We start from the raw sequence: 21,616 nt of genomic DNA, 5'->3' as shown, positions 1-21,616 counted from the left end.
GGGCTTTCAACGTCCCGGTCGAGCGGGCGCGCTTGCGCAGTGCAAACCAACATTCGTGCAAGCATCGTTTGGGGTGATGTGCTCGTTCTTTTAACTTCTGTTTCTATTGCACGAAGGGGAACAAGCTTTGGGCAGGATTCTAGAGCGTAGAAAATGGCGGCGATGCTTGTTGCGCAACGATGGCTCGACTAACGCGTACAATGACGGGTTTTCCGCGAGCACCCGGTAGCCTTCGCGATGCACGACGACTGTTTCTGACGACAATAGCGCTTGTCGAAAAGCACCGTGTGATCGCAGTGTGACCAGCTGCGCGACGAGAGACGGCGACGATGAGTGATGATGATGGTCGAGCAGGGGGGCTATGTTGCGCTTTTTGCACTCCCAGGAGACTAGGGAGAAGGAAGTGACGTCAACAACGCAGCAAATGCAGATTGGATGTTGTCTTTGTTTTCTTCTCTCAACATCCAATCTGCGTTTGCTCTAGTCGTTGACGTCACTTCCTTCTTCCAAGACTCCTGGGAGTCCAAAAAGCGCAACATAGCGCCCCAGCAGCAGACTAATTGAATCGCACTAAGATTTTTCGCAGCGGGGAACTACAAGAGCGCGGTTGCCACCAATGATCACATAGCTAATGCCCAGTGGATGGTGCTCAGAGCCTTGACGGCCGTCGCGAGTGTCGCTGTCAACCTGCTGGGAAGAGACGGCTGGGTCGACGAAACCCCGGACCGAGGCAGCTGAGGCATGTGCGAAAGAAGGCTTTTGTCACCACCACGACAAGCACTCGACGTCGTGGGGTGCGTTGACGGAACCTAGAATCTAACAGAACCTTCGTCACCATCATCATCGGTCTGAAGGAGATCGTCACCGTTCTGAAGGACTCCAACACTTTTCCGCAAACACCAGTGTGTCATTAACAACTTGGTGGTAAGTTTGCGTTAAAATTTCAGGGTTTCTACCGCTTCGAAGTTAGTGCACGCTTAGTACCTATGTCTTCAGTTGACCATTAGTTGCGGTTTGTAGCTACTGTCAATCACGCAATAAAATCTGGATGGGTTGCTGATGGCATTTTATTGTATCAACTAGATAGTTTACCTTTTCACGCCAAGCTTCTGGAATTGCATGCCAGTCATCGGACAGTCCTAAGAAACACTTTTCGATGCCCTGCAATGAACTACGAACAGTGTGTCCTAAAATGAATCGTTAATTGTTTAGACAGCAGGAGTTTAGTCTGACGGAGCATGGTAACATTGTTACCCACTGTAGGCGAGAAATTTAGCCAGTGCAATCTTGTGGATGGTCGTCATCTCCATGACCAAGAAAAATAATAAAGATACAATTGACCTACATTCAGCACCCGTGTGTTTAATGTAAAGGTTATCATAGAAATTAAAAAGATTGTCGTTTCAAAAGTGACAGTAACTCGTTGAAATTATAGAGTAGTGTGAGCTGGATTTTTTTTTTAATTTGCCTGTAATGCAGAGCAAATACGCACTGTTGAAGCAGAGTAGATGTGTGAAGGAAAAACCAGCATCTGTACTAAAGAAAGAACCGCTACGTAATGTGAAGAATGTCAGCAACTATCTTGCCATTGTGGTACGAGTTCAGTGGCTCTGCACATGCTTATGGCAGCCTGTGAATGTAGGATGCTCCCCTTATGGTATCATCCAGTGGCAAAGCCAGGGGGGGGGGGGCTTATCTTCGCCCCCCCCCACCCTCCCCAAATCCGGCGGGCCCTAGAATATACACACAAATTTTGACACCCCCACCTCCCGCTCCCCAACTCATAAACATCCCAGCCACCTCAAACCCCCTCCACCCTCACCCCCTTAAAAGTCTACGCCACTACTATCAACAGCACTCAATTGATAGTCAACATTATCAAGATAAGCGAAATTTTCTTTATTTATGCTCCATATAGGCAGTGTTTCTGTCTTTTTATGCATGCAGGCAAAGCACACACTGTAGAAAACACTTGTGTGAAGCCTGCGTTCACAATGCAGTCCCCGTCAAACGTTCAAGGCGTTAACGAATTCCACAAATTAAAATTTTCAACGAAACGCATTAGTTTTGCGAAACGCTGGCAAACTTACGTTGCGTTTTACATCATTCACCTTTGTCGTCCGATGAATCAGCAGTCAGCACTACACAAACCTCAATGAGCTTGTGGTTTGTTTTCTTGCCGTTGGGGCGACCGCTGGCGGTCGTGGCGGCGGCACAATTCTTTCTCAGACCGTTGGCTGCTTCCTCCCTGCTGGCGGAAACGTGGTTTCCTTTGTGTAAAAGGGAGGTTTTGAATCTTGATGCATGGCAACGCTGAATGAAAATATATTACTTTCTCCATAATCTCAGCAAGGCTACCGTACGAGCCACACCACCACCACCACCACTTTCAGGCTTCATAACACCGCCACAAATAGAAGCCAAGTCTTGCATCTCGCCAAGTGTTATAGACAATTGCAAGCATGGCGCCACAAGTGGTGCCCCATGCGTGCAAGCGCGTGCAACGCGCGGGAGAACGTAGCTTTGGCAAGCTCGTAATCGCAGGGGCGTGCCTGCTTGAGCTGAGACATGGCGCCGGCCAGTCGCTCAGCTTGCAATCGTCTATATTGGAGACGTTAAACGCCAGCTCACTGTGCTCTTCGACCCGGTCCTGCCGCCGAATGGGCTCATCCAACAGCACGAAAGCATTCGTGTGCGCGTTGACCGAGTGACCGATCGCATGTCAAACCCCGGCCGCGGTCGATCCGACGAGCATCGCGGCCAAGTTCTTTCGAGTTTAACTCGCCAAGGGTACGGTTGTCGAGTTAAAACAATGCAAATAGTCCCGTGCATTCTTGTTCTTACGTCATTTTGTCGTCACAACCCGAACTCGAAAAATGACTGTTAGCGGCAAAGAGATCGAGGCTTTCTAGTTTCACGAACGTTTCCATGGCAAAGAGCGTTGAATCGTCACGCGCAATGAAGCCAATGGGATAGCGAGGTACCTACGTAGGGACGTGTAAAAACGTGGAAGCCGTTTTCTTTTTTTTTTTGCACGAGTTTTCCTGCAAATATAAAAATAAGTAAAAAAGACTGCCCGAGATTATGCGGTCGCGTCCATTTCTTCAGCCCCGAAAGAGAAGAGCATGGCTTATGGGGACTACCGTCGTAATCACTGCGGTGAGCAAAGCGAGGAAAGAATTATTAAAACTGCATGAAGAAACTTTCCTGCATCATCCACAGCATGTTCACAACCGGTGCACTGTGCGTCGATCTCATGACTAGTCATATATCACCACAGAGTCGTCGTCAGCTCTGTACCCATTTGGAGTCTCCTTCACAGGCGAACAGGAAATTTCATTTGCAGCTTATGTTCACGGCGGCTTCACAAAGGATGGTCGGTGTCGCAGCGTACCTTCACATAATATTTTCTTCTCGTAATGCCATCCGTATCGTGCAGGAACAGGGAAAGCAACCACGCAAGCGAGACACAAACACCACAAGGTCGTTACCGCGGTTTTCGCCATGTTTGTTTTCAAAGACCGTAGCGAAAGACTTCGAGAAAAAAAGCTGAGATATCTTAGCTAAATTTACTTTACGTCATAATTATTGAAATAATATTTCGTATTTTATAAAAGGATAATATTATTTTTCTCTGTTTCCTTCCATTTTCCGGAAGGTAGCACTTTCTCCGTTATTCGCTCGTTCTAAGTCCCGGAGGAAAGGAAGAAGATAACAAAAAGAACAGAGGGAAATGCAGGGATTTCTTCGCCCCAACTGGGTGGACACGTTACCGCGACGTAGGGCATCGTCAGATTCTAGCTGACCGCGTGCGTGAACCCGAACGTTGGGGTGGAGCCTCAAACAAGAATCATTCTAGTTTGAGGCTCCGCCTCCTCTTTCTCGATACGTCACAACTCGAAAGGTACCCGTTTGCGACCAGAATAGCACCCCTGGATAGCTAGGTTCGACATTGTACATGTACCTTTTTTTAGTACACGGAAGTGACGTCATCACGTCTGATTGGTTGGAAACAAAAGTGACGTAATTTCCCTAGAAAAATCTGGCCGGAGTCGGCAAAACTGGGCGGAGTCGGCTACCGGACGTGACAACAAAATGACGTTTCGTTTTGTACCGAGTACGTTTCAAAAGGTACTTGCTCGGAACTAGGTGTCATTAACAGCATGTTTTCGGCGGCGAGGCGTCGCCGTCTCGTCAATTTGACTTTTTCTTTAATAGAGCTTTTTTTTTCGCCCGAAAGGCTGTATCGGGAACACCGCGATGCATTCGAGCTCCCGGAGGAGATCTTTCGGAAGCAATACCGCCTGCCCAAGATCGTGGTGCGGTGGTTGTGCGACGAACTTCGCGAGGAACCGGAGGTGAGGAGAGTGCGTACCTCGTGGACGGTCATGACAGTGGAGCTTCAAGTGTTGAGTGCACTGCGCTTCTACGGCACGGGGAGCTTCCAAGGCATGGTGGCGAGCGACGAACACGTAGCGCGGGACCACAAGACAGTCAGCGTTGCGGTCCGCGCCGTGTCCGTCGCTATCGTGCGTCGTCTCGGGGTCCAGCGTGGCTGGATCCACTTCCCCGAGACGCCGAGCGAGAGGTTCGACGCGGAGAAGGGCTTCAGGCTGCTCGGCAGGATACCCGGCGTCATCGGTTGCGTGGACGGCACCATGGTCTCCATCGTCGGCCCGTCCAAGAATGAACCCACCGTCACGAAGGCGGCGTACTGGTGCCGCAAGTACTTCTACGCCCTCAACGTGATGGTGGTAAGTACGCTCATGTTACGTTGTCAAAACGCGCCCCAAATCTGTAGACAAAAAAACGTATTGCCGATACGGTTTAAGTATGCCGTTTTATGACTGCGGGCTGTGGGGTCTCACGACTGCGCGAGCGCGTGTCCTACGTAGCATGTGAGCCGTGAGACTCTTCTCCCAAAAATAATACTTGTCTGTTAAAACGTGCAAGCTTCCGTAAAAAAAAAAAACACATTATTTTTGTTTCAAGGTAGTTAGTTGTACCAACATCCAGGAAGGTGTGTTGACATGCATGTGTCAGACAAAATAACTTAAACGGTTCTGAAATTGCGACTGCTTTGTGAACCATAAGTACAATCTACTACTTGTGGATTCAGGTAATTACATGTCAATATCTCTCTCACTTTCAGGTGTGTGACGCCGACTGCCGGATAATGTGCATCGACCCACGGTATCCCGGGTCGGTGCACGACTCCTTCGTGTGGCAATTTTCCTGGCTCCGAAACCAACTCGAGCAAGGGCAGGTGCCACGCGACGGCCGGTTCCTGCTTGGTGAGCATACTAAATTCATTCCTTACGCACACGGTGGCTCCCACTGCTTGAAAGCCACAGTACCACACGTACTGTGCTTGTTGTGAGGCACACAGACACAGTTGCTGGAACTCCTTGAAGTGAGACAACACCCAAAGTTTGGCCATTAATCTCTGTTTATGTCCACATAACTCTCACACTCTGCAGGCTACGAAAGCTACACTACACCAATCTCACGACAGTGATAGACTATGCAAGGCATGCGACCGCGGTGCGAGTCGCTGTCCGGTTCGGCCCACTCACTTTTACTGTCTGCCTATACCCTCTTGCTGGTTGGTTTTTGCATGAAGTTGGAGCTCTTTCACTAATACCTGGGGGCTCGCCTGGTCGCTTTGACGGTCGTCAGTTTGTACGGAATGGGATCAGTTCCTCCTTGGCCACTTGGGGCTCGCCAAATCTGTCCTCGGGTCGTCTCTGTCCCACACACTGGATTCTTTTCCCTGACCCTTCTTCTTCGGTCTGCCTATATAGATCCTCCTATTAGACCCTCCGTGTCCCAACAGGACCTGACTCCTTTCCAATCTAACCACCCCCTCTCTTTTCCCCATCTCCAACTCCACCGAGGATTAGGAAAGAGGTTCGTCGAACTGGCGCCTTATCCCCTTGCTTGCCAAAGACAAGGCCAGCGTGTTCTGCTCTGCCCGTGCCTAAGGTCACGGCCACACTCCCAAAAGCAACAGAGCTTTTATCTGTCGGATGCAAGGGCCTAATAATGCACTTGCATACAACACAGCACCCCTAAGGAATCGTGCACACATCCCATACAACCCACCAGGAAAACACATAGTTACATGAAATAACAGGGAGTTTGCAGGCAAGCTGGTGCTAATTAATCATAATGTAAACTGATACTGTAGTGCAGAAATATTAACACACTTTTAAGTCACACTTAAGTTACATTATAATTGACATAGTTTCACACAGCTGTTTTCTTGCCTTTTATTTTAAAAAGTAAAGAATGTAATATGTTCCATCCTCTACATGTGCAGGTGACAGCGGCTACCCCTTGGAGCCTTGGCTCATCACCCCTGTCCCCGGGAACCACGCGACCTCCACCGCTTGCGGCCGGTTTTATAAGGCGCATTCCTCGATCAGGTCTGTTGTGGAGCGCTGCATTGGGCTGTTGAAAAACAGATTCCGGTGTCTGCAAAGGCACCGGGCTCTGTATTACCACCCTTCAACAGCCACCGCCATTATTTCGGCATGTGCAGTGCTCCACAACATCTGCCTTGCATCGAGCGAGCCAGAACCGGAGTCCGACTCCGACCCTGAAGACTGAGAGTTGGAGTCTGAGCCGAAATCGGACGTTTCTGAGCCGAGCTCGGAGAGGTCAGCGTCGGCTCCCGAGAGGCTGGCTCCTGCCGGCCCTCCGGTCGGCCTTCCGGTCGGCCTCTCGGACAGGGGGAAGGCTCTGAGGCAGCGCCTTGTCGCCCGGTTCGGAACCCGCCGCAGACGTGCCCGTGCGGAGCGCCACACGCAAGGGGTCCGCCGCCACGGCGGTAGTCCCGACCACCAGAAACACCGTCGGGAAGCCCCTCAGCGCCCTCGCTGCGGTGGTGCCCAGCACGGACGCCGCCAGCGACAGGGAACCTCTCGCCAACACGACTGAGGTCCTGACCACCAAGGACCCCGTCACATCCTTGCCCTCAGTGAAGCCCTCCCCGTGGAAGCCGTAAAGTGCACACTTCGCTTCCTGCACCACAGTCATGGCCGGCCACAACCTACATACTCTCTTCAGCTCCTACACCTTGTGAAGTTCGTCGCACGGCCAGCGTGCTGCCTCCGGATACGTGTCGAGTGCATCGCGGTGAAATCGATACAGCCTTTTTTTTTTTTATTTTTATGAGCAGAAGGCACGAGACGCAGTCGACAGTGACAGAAAAGGTTCGGAGGTTTAGTTGCCAGACCAACAGGTCATCTGGATTGCCCCTGCAAAGAACTCAGAAGTAATTTAGACTACCTCTAGAAAGAAATGCTTGCTTTTGCAGAGATTGCTTTCTTAGTTGCTGATTGAACCAGGGATATTGTTTTCATGGACATTGTTTCATTTTACAAATGCTTCAAAGCGTCTTGCCTTCTGCTCCATTTTATTATCTCTTTTATGGTACTTCATCAAAGTTAGGTGATTGTGTTATCTCAAGACAATGCACATGTAGTTTGTTTTGAAAATTGCTTTATTTCTTAAAGAAAAACCTGTGACTTCATGAGTAAAAGTGTGATAACATGGAATGTAATATTTCATTCTTGGAAGTAAAACTGAGCATCGACTGGAACCATGTAAGCAATTGGGCAATCTTAAGTATATATCACAGATATCTTGTTGAACACTCTGGTCTTATTTGAGCACAATAGTTAAATTTCGAAAGGGAAAAAAAATATATATTCTCTGACTACCATACCACCATATAAACACTGGACCACTTTGAAAGAATTATCACAGATATTGCGCCAAACATTCTTATTTGAGCACAGCAATAGCAAGTTCTCGAAAGATAAAAAAAATTGTTTCTGACTAAAGCAGCCGTCGCTCGCGCGCTCCCCGTTGGTTCCGCCGACCCCTCCGCTGCCCCCGGCACACCCGGCTCCTCGTGGTTCGACATTTTGGTTTGAAGAAGGCGCGTAGCGCACATCCCGCATAATATTGGAACAACTTTCTCTCCAATTAATTCTTAAATGTATTGCAAAAGGGTACAAAAAAGCGGTTTGTTTTAACAACGCCCAAAAGGTTTGATTGTTTTTCAATACTTTTACCTGTACTAGAACAGATGCGACGGCCAGCGACGCACAGGATTGGTTGCCGTTCCTTCGCTAAACGCAGGAACTGCTCCCCGCGTCGTAGTAAATCTTACCCCGCGGCGTATCCCGCGCGTAGGGACGCCTCAGGGAATGCGTAGCTACTTCCGCTCGTCGGTGGTTGGCCCCGGACGTCGCTGAAAAGGGTGACGGGTGTCAAGTTTGAGATGACGTAGCGGCGTCAAAGTGGGCAGAGCCGCCTTGTGAGTGTTGCTAGGATACGCTCCTCCTTTGCATTACGTCACTTCCATGTACCTTTTCTCAAATGTCCAACCTAGCGATCCTGGACGTGATACTTTGAGGCTACTCTCGAGATTATGTGACAAGCGATGTATGTAGGGCACAATGGCAGGACGGTCTTTTCCCTTTTTCTTTCTCCTTAGTAACGTGAGCAGCTATTCAGCAACATAAAAAAATTGAATCAGGAAATCCTAAACACTTTAGTCGCTGTACTTGAGCTTCAAAACTCTTCCCGGATGAATGTGGACAGGACGTTTTTAGTACCGTGCTGAGGCAAATAGTGGCAATTGCTCTCTTTATGATCTTGGAATGAGCTGAATCATATGGTAAAAGTCTTTTCTTTGAGTGTGGGGAATACATCCAACAGGTCTGATCTTCCAGGAACGATAATCATGGGATCCAGAAAATGGAGGATGGAACACTCCGGTGTCTCTTCCGTGAACTTGAGACCCTCTGCTTGTTTTAAAAAGGAAGATCGTGTTTGGCTTATTATCTGCTTTTCGTTGTCAACAGGTCATTCTTTAAGGAGGTCAAGGTCATCGTCGATATAGTGGAAAAGGTGGAAGACATTGGCGCCGCAGACCGTGTTGGCTATGGCCCTGTCACATTTGGCCAGAAAAATGTCGCAGAGAACAGGGGCGTCGCACGATCTTATGCATATTTCTTCATATGAATCGTGCATCGCTGGACGTGACAACGGTGGCAGACAAGTAGAACTTCAAAAGCTCTGAAGAAATCATGAGCCATTTAACTTTGTGAAGGTGGGTTAATAGCTGCGCTATTCAGCACACGACACAGGCATGACACAGAATTTTGACAAAGGTACGAACACCTTTATTCTCTTGATCGGTGGCCATCGTCACAAAAGGGACGCACACATATTAGAGAGTTTTAGTAGATCGTTCCGATACCTCCGATAGCCCCGATAACGATACTATGCATGCACAAGGGAGGCGGTGGCGGAGTATGGGGTATCGTTATCGGAGTCATGGGAACGATCTACTAAAACTCTCTATTTGCTGTTGTCTTGATGTGTGGTTATTATTTCGCTTGGACGACTATCGTCGCCCCGAGGAACCGTATGAAACTAGACAGGCGCGACGGGAGCGCCACCCCGGGAGAGCGGAAGGAAAGAAAACTAGGCACGCAAGCGCTTGGAACGACGACAAAAAGAGGGCGGTGCGAGCGTAGACATGGCCGACGTGGGTCGCACAGTGGCAAATCTTTGAGAAACATTCGGTATTGACCCGAGAGTCTATTGACCTTGAAAATGGTGCCTATTGATAACTAATCTGCTGAATAGACCTATTGCTAAATAGACCGATCTCACCAAGCGTTTGGCGCTTGCGCGAGGTAGCCGTAACTTTAGTTCACAGGAGGCATTCGGCAGTGCACGAGACTGTTCGTGCCCTGCACGCGCAGAGTTCCAGCGAGGTTGTCACACGCACAGAAAGACTAAAGTTCTCTCGATGCATTGCTGCAGCGGTGGCGTAGTCAAACTGGCTGGTGAGATCGTTCTATTACCCAAACATCAGGAAGAATGGAGGGAATGGTGTTCCACCTGCCGCACGTGCCGGTTTCTACAGCAGTAACCGTTCCCAAGGAAAAGCCTAAATCAGTTTGCACCATGCACGCGCGTTCGTCAACGCTTTATTTTGGTTATTTACTTCAAATCTTTTATACGGGGAAGGCGTGCGGCGGTGCGAGCTTAGAGTTTTTGTTGATAAACATTAAAAATCCACGGAACCATAAACAGCTTCGTTGTAGAATATTTAACCTGAAAACATGGTTCACAGCAGTGTTGCGAAGTTGCCACTCCAGTGTTGGAATCATGGGCTCGGTTTTTATGCCAGCTGTGTCGATTTTCATCTGGGGCCTACGGGCTGATGGCGCAATTCGCTAGCGCTTGGAAGGTTGCTCCTGAAACAACATCATTGCACTGGAGGTGACTGGCGGCTTGTCTCACCACACTGGCTTATGCTCCTTCGAGGACAAAAGTGTTGCGCCCTCACTCTCAGTAAAGCTACCAAAACTGAACTGGGGCTCTAAGCTGGACACTCTGCGAAAAGGTCGGCGAGATTTCTGACGGCCGCGATTGGCCAGCGCCAAGGTCAAGCGCGGCGCTGGCCAATCGCGGCGGTCAGAAATCTCGCCGACATTCTCGCCCGATGTCCAGTTTAGGGCCCCGGAACGTCTACAAGTTCAAAACTGAGCTTGTAGACGGACAAGGTGTCGTTTCTGCCGCCACGAGACGCGACGAAGCGGCTGTTGTAGTGATGCGCGATTAGCATGTAGCTGTTACCCAGTGTGTCGAGCCGACCGCAAATCGAAAACCGGAGCAAAACCGTTATTTTTAACTGAACCAGAAAAAATTCAATCTAATCAAAATCAAACATTTGATATTGAACCCGAACCGAAACGGGACGGGACCGTAATCTCATGTGGCGGTTACCGGTTGGAAGCGGTTCAGCGTAATAAAATCTGAGCTAAACCTTCTTGCCGGTGGCGGCGCAACTGTCAGCGGCTCAATGTTGACAAACAAACGGCAGCGACGACATGGAGCCAGCTCAATATCATTGAAACAAACAAGTATATGCCACGTCCTGCAGCACGTAATGGCCTCGGCGAGTCAGTGTAGAGGCGTACACCAGCGCGAACACTTCTATGTTTCACCTTACGATTGACCGGAAAGGACGCTAAGAGTCACCGGAGCCAATTCATAGCTCGGAGGGTGTCACCTGCCCATCCGGTTGGACGGAGCGATGCAAAGAGCGTGACGTCACGTGACAAGCTACGATCTATGGATCGGCTCGTATCGTCCTTCGCGGTACATCGGCTAAAGGGCTATTTATGTCAGGGCCCGAGGGCTTTGAAGACAGAGTCATACGAAGAACAGACACCACAGAGCTCTGGCGCTCTGTGGTGTCTGTTTTTCCTATGTCCCTGTCTTCAAAGCGCAATCATGTTTTCTAACGTACCATGCCAACTTGCCCAACAATCAGCACTGGTCCGAGGGCATAAGCATTCTTTCGGTGGTGTCTGTGTGTGTATACTTTTTTTTTCTTTCTTCTAACCAATATTTCTCAAGGAAGGAGAAAGCGTCTTTTCCCTCTTCAACTCAGTGATTCGAGCAAGTCGTTCGGGCATGCGGTGTGGACGCTGTGAGTAGTTTGCCGTTTCGATCTACATGAACATCGTACCTGCGTGCGGTCGTGCATTAGTACTGCGTGACGCCCGTTGAAGACCCCAGGCTAGCAGTCGTACTACGCTGGCTAAATGCCTCATCTACAGTGGGTAACAGTGTCGCCATACCCTGGCAGACAACTCATGCTGCCTAAGCAGCTAACGACTGGCGCGTGCTATTGTCACGGTATCACTGTTCGTGCTGGTTGATTGATTTCACATGCGAGTGCTGTACTTTGGTACTGTTTCCAAGCGCCTATAACCATGTAATTTTCATAGAACAGTGTTTGAGTTAAATATTTAAAATCACAAAACGAAATTACGCACTTATTTGTTTTGCTGCCCTCATTTCCGCAGACCTGAATTTTTCAATCCCGATGACGCCGTGTTCAACTCACCTTTTTTTCTTAACGTTGGACGTTGTAGACTCTTTTTTTTTATACATCGGTTTTAACTTGTGTCGCTCGGTGAGACCTTTATTTCAAAAGCATCAGTGAACCAGAACCGAGCCAGAAAAAAATGCAAAGCTACTGGAACCGAACCGCACCCGAATAATGACCGGTTCGACTCCCTGCTTTTAACCCAGTCGATTTTCTATAGCGCTTGCGTGGAACGCGAATAAATAATTGGATAGACTGAACTATGTCAATGTCAGTTGGTTCCCAAACCATCTTCGTCACCTCCTTATCTACATGTTGAGAGCTAGTTATAAAAACTCGATACCCGGAGGTAAAGCAGTAAAGAACGCGTGGTTAGACTCTAAGCTAACAGGGGCAACGGCATCAAAGTCCAATCAGGATGCTACGCTATCTTGAGCATATAAAACAAACAAAAGAGGCGATACAAATCAAAACTAAAAGCAGCTTTTATTGGGTGCCGCCAGGCCGAGGGCAGATTCCGTGCTTCACATAGGGAACGACGAAGTTGGTAACGTAGGAAGAGACCTGGGTGAAGACTTGCGGCAGGTGCCTGCCAGAGCACATGTGGGGCTCCCCGGAGACAATGCCCAGCTGCGTCCAGCGCCCGTTCACCTTCTGCACTGCGGGGCTGCCACTGTCGCCCTGAAACGAAGCAGCATTCCGCGTTCTCTTACATACTCTGGATGCAAATCGAAAAGAATTTACGACGCGTCTTTCGTCATAGGCTTATTCAACGTTCGTAACGCGAGTTTTACTTCACAGTGGGACTGCGAGAGACAAGTCACTGCAAACATCAGACTTAACAGAACCTCGAAACTGCAGGCAAGCAAAAGACGACACACAAGTGGTATCGGGGTTGTGTTATCTCTAATCTTCACACACTCGCTTGCTCTCTCAATTTCTTTACAACAAACATCGTTGCTTTCATTCGTTTGTCCACGACATAAAATGCACGTGATGTCGAAATTTTCTCCTTCGAGCATACTATGGGCAAACAATTATTTCGAAAGTATATCAGATATCGCAACAGCCCAAACAGAAAGTAACATAATGCCTATCAGTCCTGTAATTAAACGACCCTTGCGCGCCGAGATAGCCCATCTTCAAATATTAGACGGAGCACCATCACAGAGATGACCTGCTAGCGCTGCTTGCGAATGAAGAATTAAGGCCTGTTCACACATGCAGCGGAGCGCTCCAAGCATAGCGCTGACCTCGCGCTAAGCGCGTGCTGACGGCAGCGTTCACCAGCTTTGTATCGCACCGTCAAAACTGTTGCTCATGGCAGACGGCAAGTAGCTGACGGCACGTGAGCAGCGCTATATCAGCGCTTCGCTGCATGTGTGAACCGGCCTTTATGGTCAAATATTAGACTTAACCAGAGCAATTATCCGAATAATGTTTTAGTCACTGAGTTAAGGAACTTCAGTCGATTAATCATTCGGTTAAATGTGGAGGCTGTAAAAGTTGTTAACGTATTTCCAAATTTTAAATGTAATGTTACATATCTGGGGAACACCATTGTCGGGATTCGGATAGCCTTTTATCTATGCGGAAGCAATACATTTTAATAGAGCCTTCTATTTCGTCCTCTTGCTTTGCATGGTGCACATTTAAATGTCACGAACTTACGGCGGAAGAAACAGGAGAGAAGAAAAAAAACTGTACGCACATTTATTTTTCTGACGTTAAGTTAGTACCTACTAAGCAAGTATTTAAACAGGAAGCGATTGAAATGTTGGGAATATGCTTTTATGCAAATAAATAATTTACTCGATTCAAGCAAAGGGATAAATTGCGTACCTTCCTATACTTTGAAATCATGCAATGCCAGAAGAGCAGGAGTATTACCTCTGAGAAAGTGAATGATGGTAAGATAAAAAGCCACAAAGATAATTCCCATGCAAACCTCATGTTAGGGTCTACGTAACGATCTTTTAATAAATTGGTCATCAAGTAATCCACTATTCAATTCATAGATACGTTAATCGATAAGCTTGACAGCCCTATACTTTCAGCGTTAATCAGAGGCGAACTTCGCAGTTTGCCGTACTAGACAGTCTTTAAAAAAGAGTTAAAAAGATTGAATACAAACTAAGATGCTTATACCGACCAGAGTGGCCGTGCAAGGCGATGCTCCGCAGTAATGGTAACCTCCAACTTACCCCAGAGACGGATCCATGGTCATGGGATGCACAAAATACACTGCCGTTGATTTGGTTGTACACATCCTTGTGGCACTCCTCGTTGGAGACTGCCTTAATCATGAGCTGATGCAGTTCACTGGGGGCATCCGCAACACCGTCTAAAATATAAAAAAAAAGCATTCTCTTGATCAACACTGTTCCCCTTAATTATTGCGGAATTATATTCAAGAAACAGGACAATTTCGTTTAGAGTCAGTTAAAGGACCTATATTGTTAACGTAGTGTAAGTATCGATTATTTAATGCATTCCCGGTGTTTACACTATTACTTAATTCCACTCACTCCTCCCAGACACCTTGTAAACAATTTTGTTCTTACTATGGACTGCTTAGGTCAGAGTTCTGCATCAATGTGTGGCTCAGATCGGCTCAAGGTGTGCATATACTTGAAGAACGCTTGATCAGGCGACAGGAACGGTCGAGGAAATTTAAATGCTCTGGAGAACCTCTGAGGGTACTCTGGGGAACACCTTAGAGCCCAGAAACCTAGTTTGAAAAGAGAGCGTGCAGGAGTCAAACGTTTTTGTCATGTAAAATTAGGAAAAATATGATAAGAAGAACCTGGTGCCTAGTTCTTGTTCCAGCGCCATGGGGAAGCTATTACGAAGGAAACAGAAAGCGTTGCAGGTCATGGTGGCCTTCTGGAGTCAAACACCACTACAGCCCATATACTAAGTTACAAAATGAGATATATTGTTCTGGGTCCCCAACCTGTTGTTTAAAGTGCTTGGTCATTCTACGGCTTGATCGTTAATCGTTCGGTCTTTTATTTTCGAAGTGGATGCGCCGACCAACTGAACTCACCTTCAAGTAATTCGACATATTTCTTTTCATGCAACTAGACCTATAAAGGTACACCTCGTGCATTTCTGCCCTCACCAATTTTAACCACGTCATATTCCTAGAGTATCCGCGTGGAAGTATTTCCAATTATTCCTAAAACATATCTCTAAAAACGGCTACGAAAAGTTATATTGTCACGGGTGGTGACCAAAAGAACAATAAATAAACGGGAAGAAATAAACGTTTAATGTGGCGAACTTGTGCCAAAAATAGGGGGTTTAGAAGATAATAAGAGAGCGTCGCGGGCGTCGAAGTCGGCGTAACAGCAGAGTCGAACGCTGGGGCGAAACTGACTCCGGCTTGCCACGCGGAGCCGCTTTCGTACACGCGTTGGCTTCTGGAGCATTCGACGTAGAAGGTTCGACGCGTAGAACATTCTAAACCCGAATCAGCTAGACGGTTCTCGAATTCACCAGAACATCACATTACAGTGTCAACAAAATGCGTAGCCGCGGCCAGGAATCGAACCCTGGCCCTTCGCGTGGGAGGCAAGCGCGATAACCGTCAGGCCACGCGCGCGCTGCCTACTTGGCCAGTTGCGCGCGCGGCAATATGAAGATCACGCTATCATGTCGAATACTCGCTGAACGATGGAGTGACATGTGGCCAATCGAGTCACCAAATCACACGTCCGTTATTCTCAGTGATATGCAAAATATCACGAAATCGTTCTTGAGCGCTGTCATTTTTGTATTAAACATGGCAGAGCCAGTGATAATCTGGCGACGCTTGACCTGTTCTTTTTTTTGTTTCTTTTTTTCGCATGATGGGTTGATTTTTTTTAAGCATTAGAATAGTCTTTATGCAACTAAGTTTCGCACAACAGAAAAATGTCAACAAAAAACACGTTAAAATGTTTCATAGCTGCCATGTTCTTTTCTTTGGGCGTTAACAAACACCTTGCAGTATTATCTCCACACAATATTATTGAGCGGATATTACGGCACAGATGGCTCAAAAGAAACATTACCGTGACTTTCTTTTGTTTCTTTAAGAGCAGGTCGAGTGGTGGACGCTAGTTTGGAGCAGGTTGAGGCTCTCATGCGTCATCCAATTGATCAGTAAACCAGAATTTCGGGTTGAAGTACACAAACGCCCAGGCAAAACGATGTCCATTCTTTAATTTCGAAATTATTAGTATGCGCGTGTTAGCTTTAAAATAATTCTGCACACAAGCTTCTTTTTTTTTTTTTTTAGTTGGAGTTTTGACGCCGTTTGACGCTGCCGGCGAGTTTACACGTTCAACGTTCAATTTTTTATTGTCCATTGACATTTACTTACCTTTTGTGAAACCCCAGCCAGTAACGTAGATCTCCGATCCCGATGTCACCTTCTGGCCGTTTTCTGGCAAGCATACCGGGCGAATAGTTTCGGTGAAGTTTACCTTCTGACGCAGCCTGAGGATCGCAATATCTGTTGTGCGACCCTGCGTCAAAGGAAGGCGAGCAGCGATTAGTGTTAATCATTTCGTTCCATATTAATGGCTTCCGTCGTTGCTTCGCACACTAGTAATTTGGTCGAACGGCTAGGTTTCTCGCTCCGAACTATACGCTGAGTGAACATCTGCCTTGCTTTTTTCGATGCCTCTACTTTCTTTTTAACAGCAGTGGTCGGGTTGTATGTAGAAGACTGAAGCGATCGAAATTCGAAAGTTGAACTCTATGAAATGCACGCGTGCTCACATGCCAGCCGGACACCACTCACTAAGATAAACGCTGGACAACACAATGACCACAAGCCCCCATTTGGACACTGACCTCTTGAAATATCAAGAACAGTGCCCGAGCACGTTAAAATAAATAGCGGCTCGAACTATGAGCTGCTGCAAATAATGGCAATTCATTCAATCATTCAATTAAATACGTTCTTTCAGCCTCCACCTTTATAAGTGTCCTTGACTAGAGCTCACTGCTTGACCCTTCTTGTTTGCAACGATTGAATGGTAGTGCAGGTTTATCTAAAGTTCAATGGCAGCGGGAGCGGTGTAATGTCACGGAATTACCTTCAAACGAGCAAACACGCTTTTCAGCACGTATATAGAACTTCCAATTCTTGGAAAGGCGCGAAACATAATGCACGATTTCAACCGTGTTCACCGATAGCTCTTACGCATTCTTCCATATCACGAGTAGCAGCTGATTGGTAAGCCGTTGGTCAAAAGTACAGTTGCGAGGAGGAGAACAATTACTTCCCGCCTTTCCATTCGCGGGCGAGTACGCCAAATTGGAGGAAATCTCCATTGCGTATCTCGGACGTCGCTTTATAGCACAAAGAAAATATTTTCTCTCCCCCAAAACTAAAAAGAAAATAGTCGCTTCTTCAATCTCCATTCTGTGAATCGTTCGGAACGCAACAGAGCAGAAGCATTTTCAGGAAAAAACCTCTTGGTGTAAACAGCAATGACCGGTCATCGGTACCTCTACTCCTATAGGGTCCGCTCAGAGGGTCAATCACTCAAATAGACCAGAAATGTACCTCAAGCTGGATAATGTCAGAGATCCCTTTGTTAGTAAGGGACTACAAAATGTGCCGTCACACTGGGCATGTCAAAGGCCGTTCCAGATCTGAACGTACATCTTGTTTTTTACCGCCGTCTGGAGACTGTGAATATCAAAAGTCCTTGCCGATATCGTTGTAATTTACGCGCGAAACGGATGTACTACTACACTAGTTAAATCAATCAACAAAAATGATGATAGTATACCACATAGAAAAAACAAAGAGAACGACTATAATTTTATTTCTTAATTTAAAAGAGGTCTCCCCACTATTACATTGCTAGGAAATAGGTGAAGATCAGAGATACAGTTCCCACTAAAGGATTTTTTTTTCAGCTTTTGGTTAAGGAGCACCCGCAAAATGTACATGCTTCGTAGTTGTATTGACTGTCCAAATTTTAATCTTCTTGCAACTCATATGTTCATTTTTATTTTTATCTTCTCGCAAAATCATACGTTTTTCGGGCACACGGTCAGGAACAGTCAACTTACCGCGCTTTTGTCATTCAAGAATCCGGGGTGGACGCAGATATCTTCAACGGCGATGTGCACCTCCGAGTCGTCTTTCACTGTTCGCTGGTGTGAGCCGAGATGAACCGTCATGTTCCGCGCTGTTGGAATACTGCGTAAAAACTTTTTTTTTTTTTTTACGTTCAGAACGAAATGGGTAGTTGGGCTATATTTGCTTTAGGTTCATTTAAGTGTTCAGATACGTTCGGATGTTTTGAAAGAACAAGAATAAGATACCGTATGCTCAAAAAAGTGGGAGCTGTTTTGTTTCGTTGTTTTTATTGTTGTGCCTTACGGAATTCCTTACCTGGGAACCTATCCGGTCAATCATTTATAGAGCCCCTGTAAACAATTCGTATCGTACAGCTCTAACGGATCATTTGACACCAATTTGCAACGTAACGGCTGTAATGTAATACCATAGCCTCCTCTATACTGACAAAGCCTGGCAGATCGCCACGAGACGCGGCCGCCGAAATTCAAAAGGTAGAGTGGCTGACAACGATTAGAGGAGAGCCATGTAACGGACGCCCCGCTGCGGCGAGACGCCGAAACATTCTTCTCCCGAGCAGTGGAATGTCTGCTCGTGCTCCTTGCATTCCTCCAGCTGCCCCTTCTTTTCTCATCGGGTTTAAAAACCATGTTCCGGGTCCTCGCCGCTGCAAAAGCTGTGCACTGACGACCAGGTTCCCCGAGAAATGCTCTGTGCTACCAGATCCTCGTGCTCCAAATCTGCGACTGGGCACTCCATGGCTCCATCGCCGAACTGCCAGGATTTGTGAGTATACACCAACTCATGTTTACAAACCAACCGGAGCGCCCGGAGCGCCCCTAGCGGACGCCACCGGCGCCGCGCATGCGCGATGGGGGTGTGGGCGAAAAGCTCGCCGTCGCCCATAAACAAACCATTGAGTTGCGGTGTTGTCGGCGTCGGTGTGAGTCCCCGCGCTCTTTTTGGCGTTGGAATTGTTGATTCTACGTACTCCTAACGATGTCTGACTACTTGAGCGGCGTCAGCGAAATTACCGAGCTCGTTACACCGCAAAACTTCGCGTGAATCATCTGACATGCGGCGATTCATTCCGCGTGGATGCCGCAGAATGTACGCTAAAGCCTGATTCCCATGATGCGATTTCGCTCGCAATTTTCAGTAGCGACGTCGCTCGGACTGCAAAAGCGTGAACCGTAGCTGAGATGTCGACGTTGATACTGAAAATCGCAAGCAGAATGTAACCAAGTGAATCAGGCATAACAAGTCGGTGATGGCCACTGGTAACAATGATCAACATCTCCTTGTATCTACTGTTTACGTCCAGCCTGCTTACCAACCTTCAAACTTAAGTCTTTTGAGGCCTGCACTTACTTCTTATCGCAAGTACCGGGCCCACATTTGGTCTACGGGCCGATGTCCTCTAAAAGAGCACACGACAAGCAGAAACGTTTGAAAGAGCAGACGACCGTTCGAACGATCAGGTGACCGTTTGAACTTGAAGACGCACTGAACGTAGTCCGCAGGTGGTCCGTACAATTTGACGGTTTTCGGGCGTTCATTTTGGAACAAAACAAATTTGATGACCAGAAGTATCCGTGAATTCAACCCAAAATGCTTCCCGCCCAAGCAATCGTGGTCCGACGGCGTCTGGTTTTCCCTTTTCACGGCACATATCCAAGTTCTTGGACGAACCGAGCGCATGAAAACTGACCTTCAAATTTTTCTCGACACTTCTGGTACAGCCCCAGTCACAGCATTTTGACGAGAAGGCAGGTTTTTGTCTGGTTCCTTTCAAAACAACGCAGGAATAAACGTCTCACATGGGCACTTCCGCCCACAGCTCCGGACCGGAAGTGCGTCCGACGCGCCACCACCGCGGCGTGACGTAACAGAGATGAGTTCGTGTATAGAGGAGGCTATGGTCATACCCTACTCCATTTTTGAAGACGGGTCGATAGTCACAGACAGATTGAGAACCTCAGGACGTATATTTCGAAGGTCCGGCATGCAGCACGCGCTCCGTGCCTTCCGCCGTGCTTCGGCTGCTTGCCCGCGCTGGAGGTCCACGAGTCGCCGGAGCATTAGTGTCGGAGGCAGAGGCAAACAACTAAAGCATCCTCCCTGTCGTTCTCAGCCTGTCATTGACTTATATAGTCCATAGTCAACGTCAAGTGTGACTTTTGGGCGACTTCAGTGACCGAGGTTGAACGTAAGTCTCACACTGCGCAGTGGGCAGCGGTGATCACGTGCCGGTCGTCGATCAGGGCTCCGCCGCAGTGATCTCCGGGCAGGACAGGAAGGAATGCCTGCCAGGGCCAGCTCCCGGGGAGGGCCGCTTGTCCGCCGACGAGTCGGTCTCCGGAGTCGAGGGCCGGCTGAACGGCTGGCCGGCCGCAGTCTGGTGAGAGGCACGCGTCCACGCTCAGCGCGTCTCCGCCGAGTATTCCGAGTGACGTTCCGTCAGTTCCATAGAACTTGTCATTCCTCAGTGGCAATAAGTTCCGTCAGGGCACTCATTGGCCACGAACGCGAATTTAAATATTCGTCGACGGTTTGATTGTTGACGAGCGCATACGTCCGAGTGACGCAGTTCTCGTGTCCAATGCGTAGGCTGGGCTCTACTGACGTCAGTTTGGCGCCGGTGACGCGCTTTTGGAACCGTGGATGTATTATAGTGAAAAGGCGGAGAGCTTTCGAAGGCAAGAAGGTACGAAATAGTCCGCTCTATTTTCAAATGTTCGTACCGAAAAGCTGGCTTTTGACTTTCTAGCCTCTTTCGTTTGGCGAACTAAACGATATGCGATTAGTAAAGTCCCAATTTAAAATCATTCATCCCAACCCGAAATTCGTTTCATGGCCCCTTTAAGCATACCACTTTAGGCTTCGAAGCTTCGTTCGCAAGAGTCTTCTTTATTTTACCCTTTTGTACATCCCATTGAGGCTCTCTTCGAACTCCGCTGCTATCCATGTGATTTTGGTGATACCATGTGTTGCTTACCCTTTTCCCACGAGGCCAACGATGGAGTTAGCAGGAGTGCGAGGACGATCACACGCATGGCTGCTCCAAATGGGTTTCCTTCAGGGCTCCCAGAAGAGTGCGTTTCACTTGCAATCTTGATGATCTTAAATACGCCGGCGTTGCTATGACATTAACTTAGTCAAGACGCCAAGAGGATAATCGTATCTACGGTGCACTTAACTTTTTTTTTTTTTTTTTATAATTCTTTGTTTCAGTCCCATTTTTCCGAGCGAATTCGCGTCACGAGTCGATGATACCAAATGACTAGACTCAAGCCACTCGAATTGCTGATAAGCGGGTTATCTATTTTATGAGCCCCGCTTCGATTCCTGCCATTCGTGTTGAAGCCCAAGGCCAAACCTAGTTGGTAACAGGTTAGGAGTACTGTAGAAAATATTGCTCAATTGCGGCCGTCCCCGAGATATCGACCAGGGCATCCGAATCATCTTTAGGTCACCGTGAGATAATGATTTGTTTTGACAACTTATCTAAAAGTCCCAATATATCATCTGATACCGACCCTTGCCCGCTCTTCAAAGGATGTTGAACTGGTAGCGCGAGCTTTTCATAGCTTATCGTT

At 47.8% G+C, this 21,616-nt stretch overlaps 1 protein-coding gene across 1 annotated transcript; it reads right to left on the bottom strand.

The window, feature by feature from the left end:
* Nucleotides 1-12,396: 12,396 nt before the first annotated feature.
* LOC8041700 (chymotrypsinogen A) lies at nucleotides 12,397-21,135 on the bottom strand. The gene is made up of 6 exons (XM_002414892.3): nucleotides 21,016-21,135; nucleotides 20,238-20,415; nucleotides 18,008-18,137; nucleotides 16,299-16,443; nucleotides 14,134-14,273; nucleotides 12,397-12,610 (listed from the first exon to the last, which is right to left on the bottom strand). Exons 1-6 carry the CDS (start codon nucleotides 21,071-21,073, stop codon nucleotides 12,416-12,418), a joined length of 846 nt encoding a protein of 281 aa, XP_002414937.3. The 5' UTR covers nucleotides 21,074-21,135; the 3' UTR covers nucleotides 12,397-12,415.
* Nucleotides 21,136-21,616: the final 481 nt, after the last annotated feature.

The sequence above is a fragment of the Ixodes scapularis genome, unplaced genomic scaffold (assembly GCF_016920785.2).
Source record: "Ixodes scapularis isolate PalLabHiFi unplaced genomic scaffold, ASM1692078v2 PGA_scaffold6__148_contigs__length_123643588, whole genome shotgun sequence".
Classification (NCBI taxonomy): domain Eukaryota; kingdom Metazoa; phylum Arthropoda; class Arachnida; order Ixodida; family Ixodidae; genus Ixodes; species Ixodes scapularis.
The sequence above is the reverse complement of the archived record's forward strand: the minus strand, read 5'-3'. Positions and strand labels throughout refer to the sequence as shown.

Bases quoted from the DNA above. Each gene is read 5' to 3' on its own strand.
- LOC8041700 (XM_002414892.3), bottom strand. From the start codon at position 21,073: ATGCGTGTGATCGTCCTCGCACTCCTGCTAACTCCATCGTTGGCCTCG. The intron at 20,416-21,015 runs GTAAGCAACACA...GCCTCTCACCAG, and splicing joins GTTGGCCTCGTGGGAAAAGG to ACTGCGGCCGGCCAGCCGTT. The intron at 12,611-14,133 runs GTAAGTTGGAGG...GCTTCGTTTCAG, and splicing joins ACCATGGATCCGTCTCTGGG to GGCGACAGTGGCAGCCCCGC.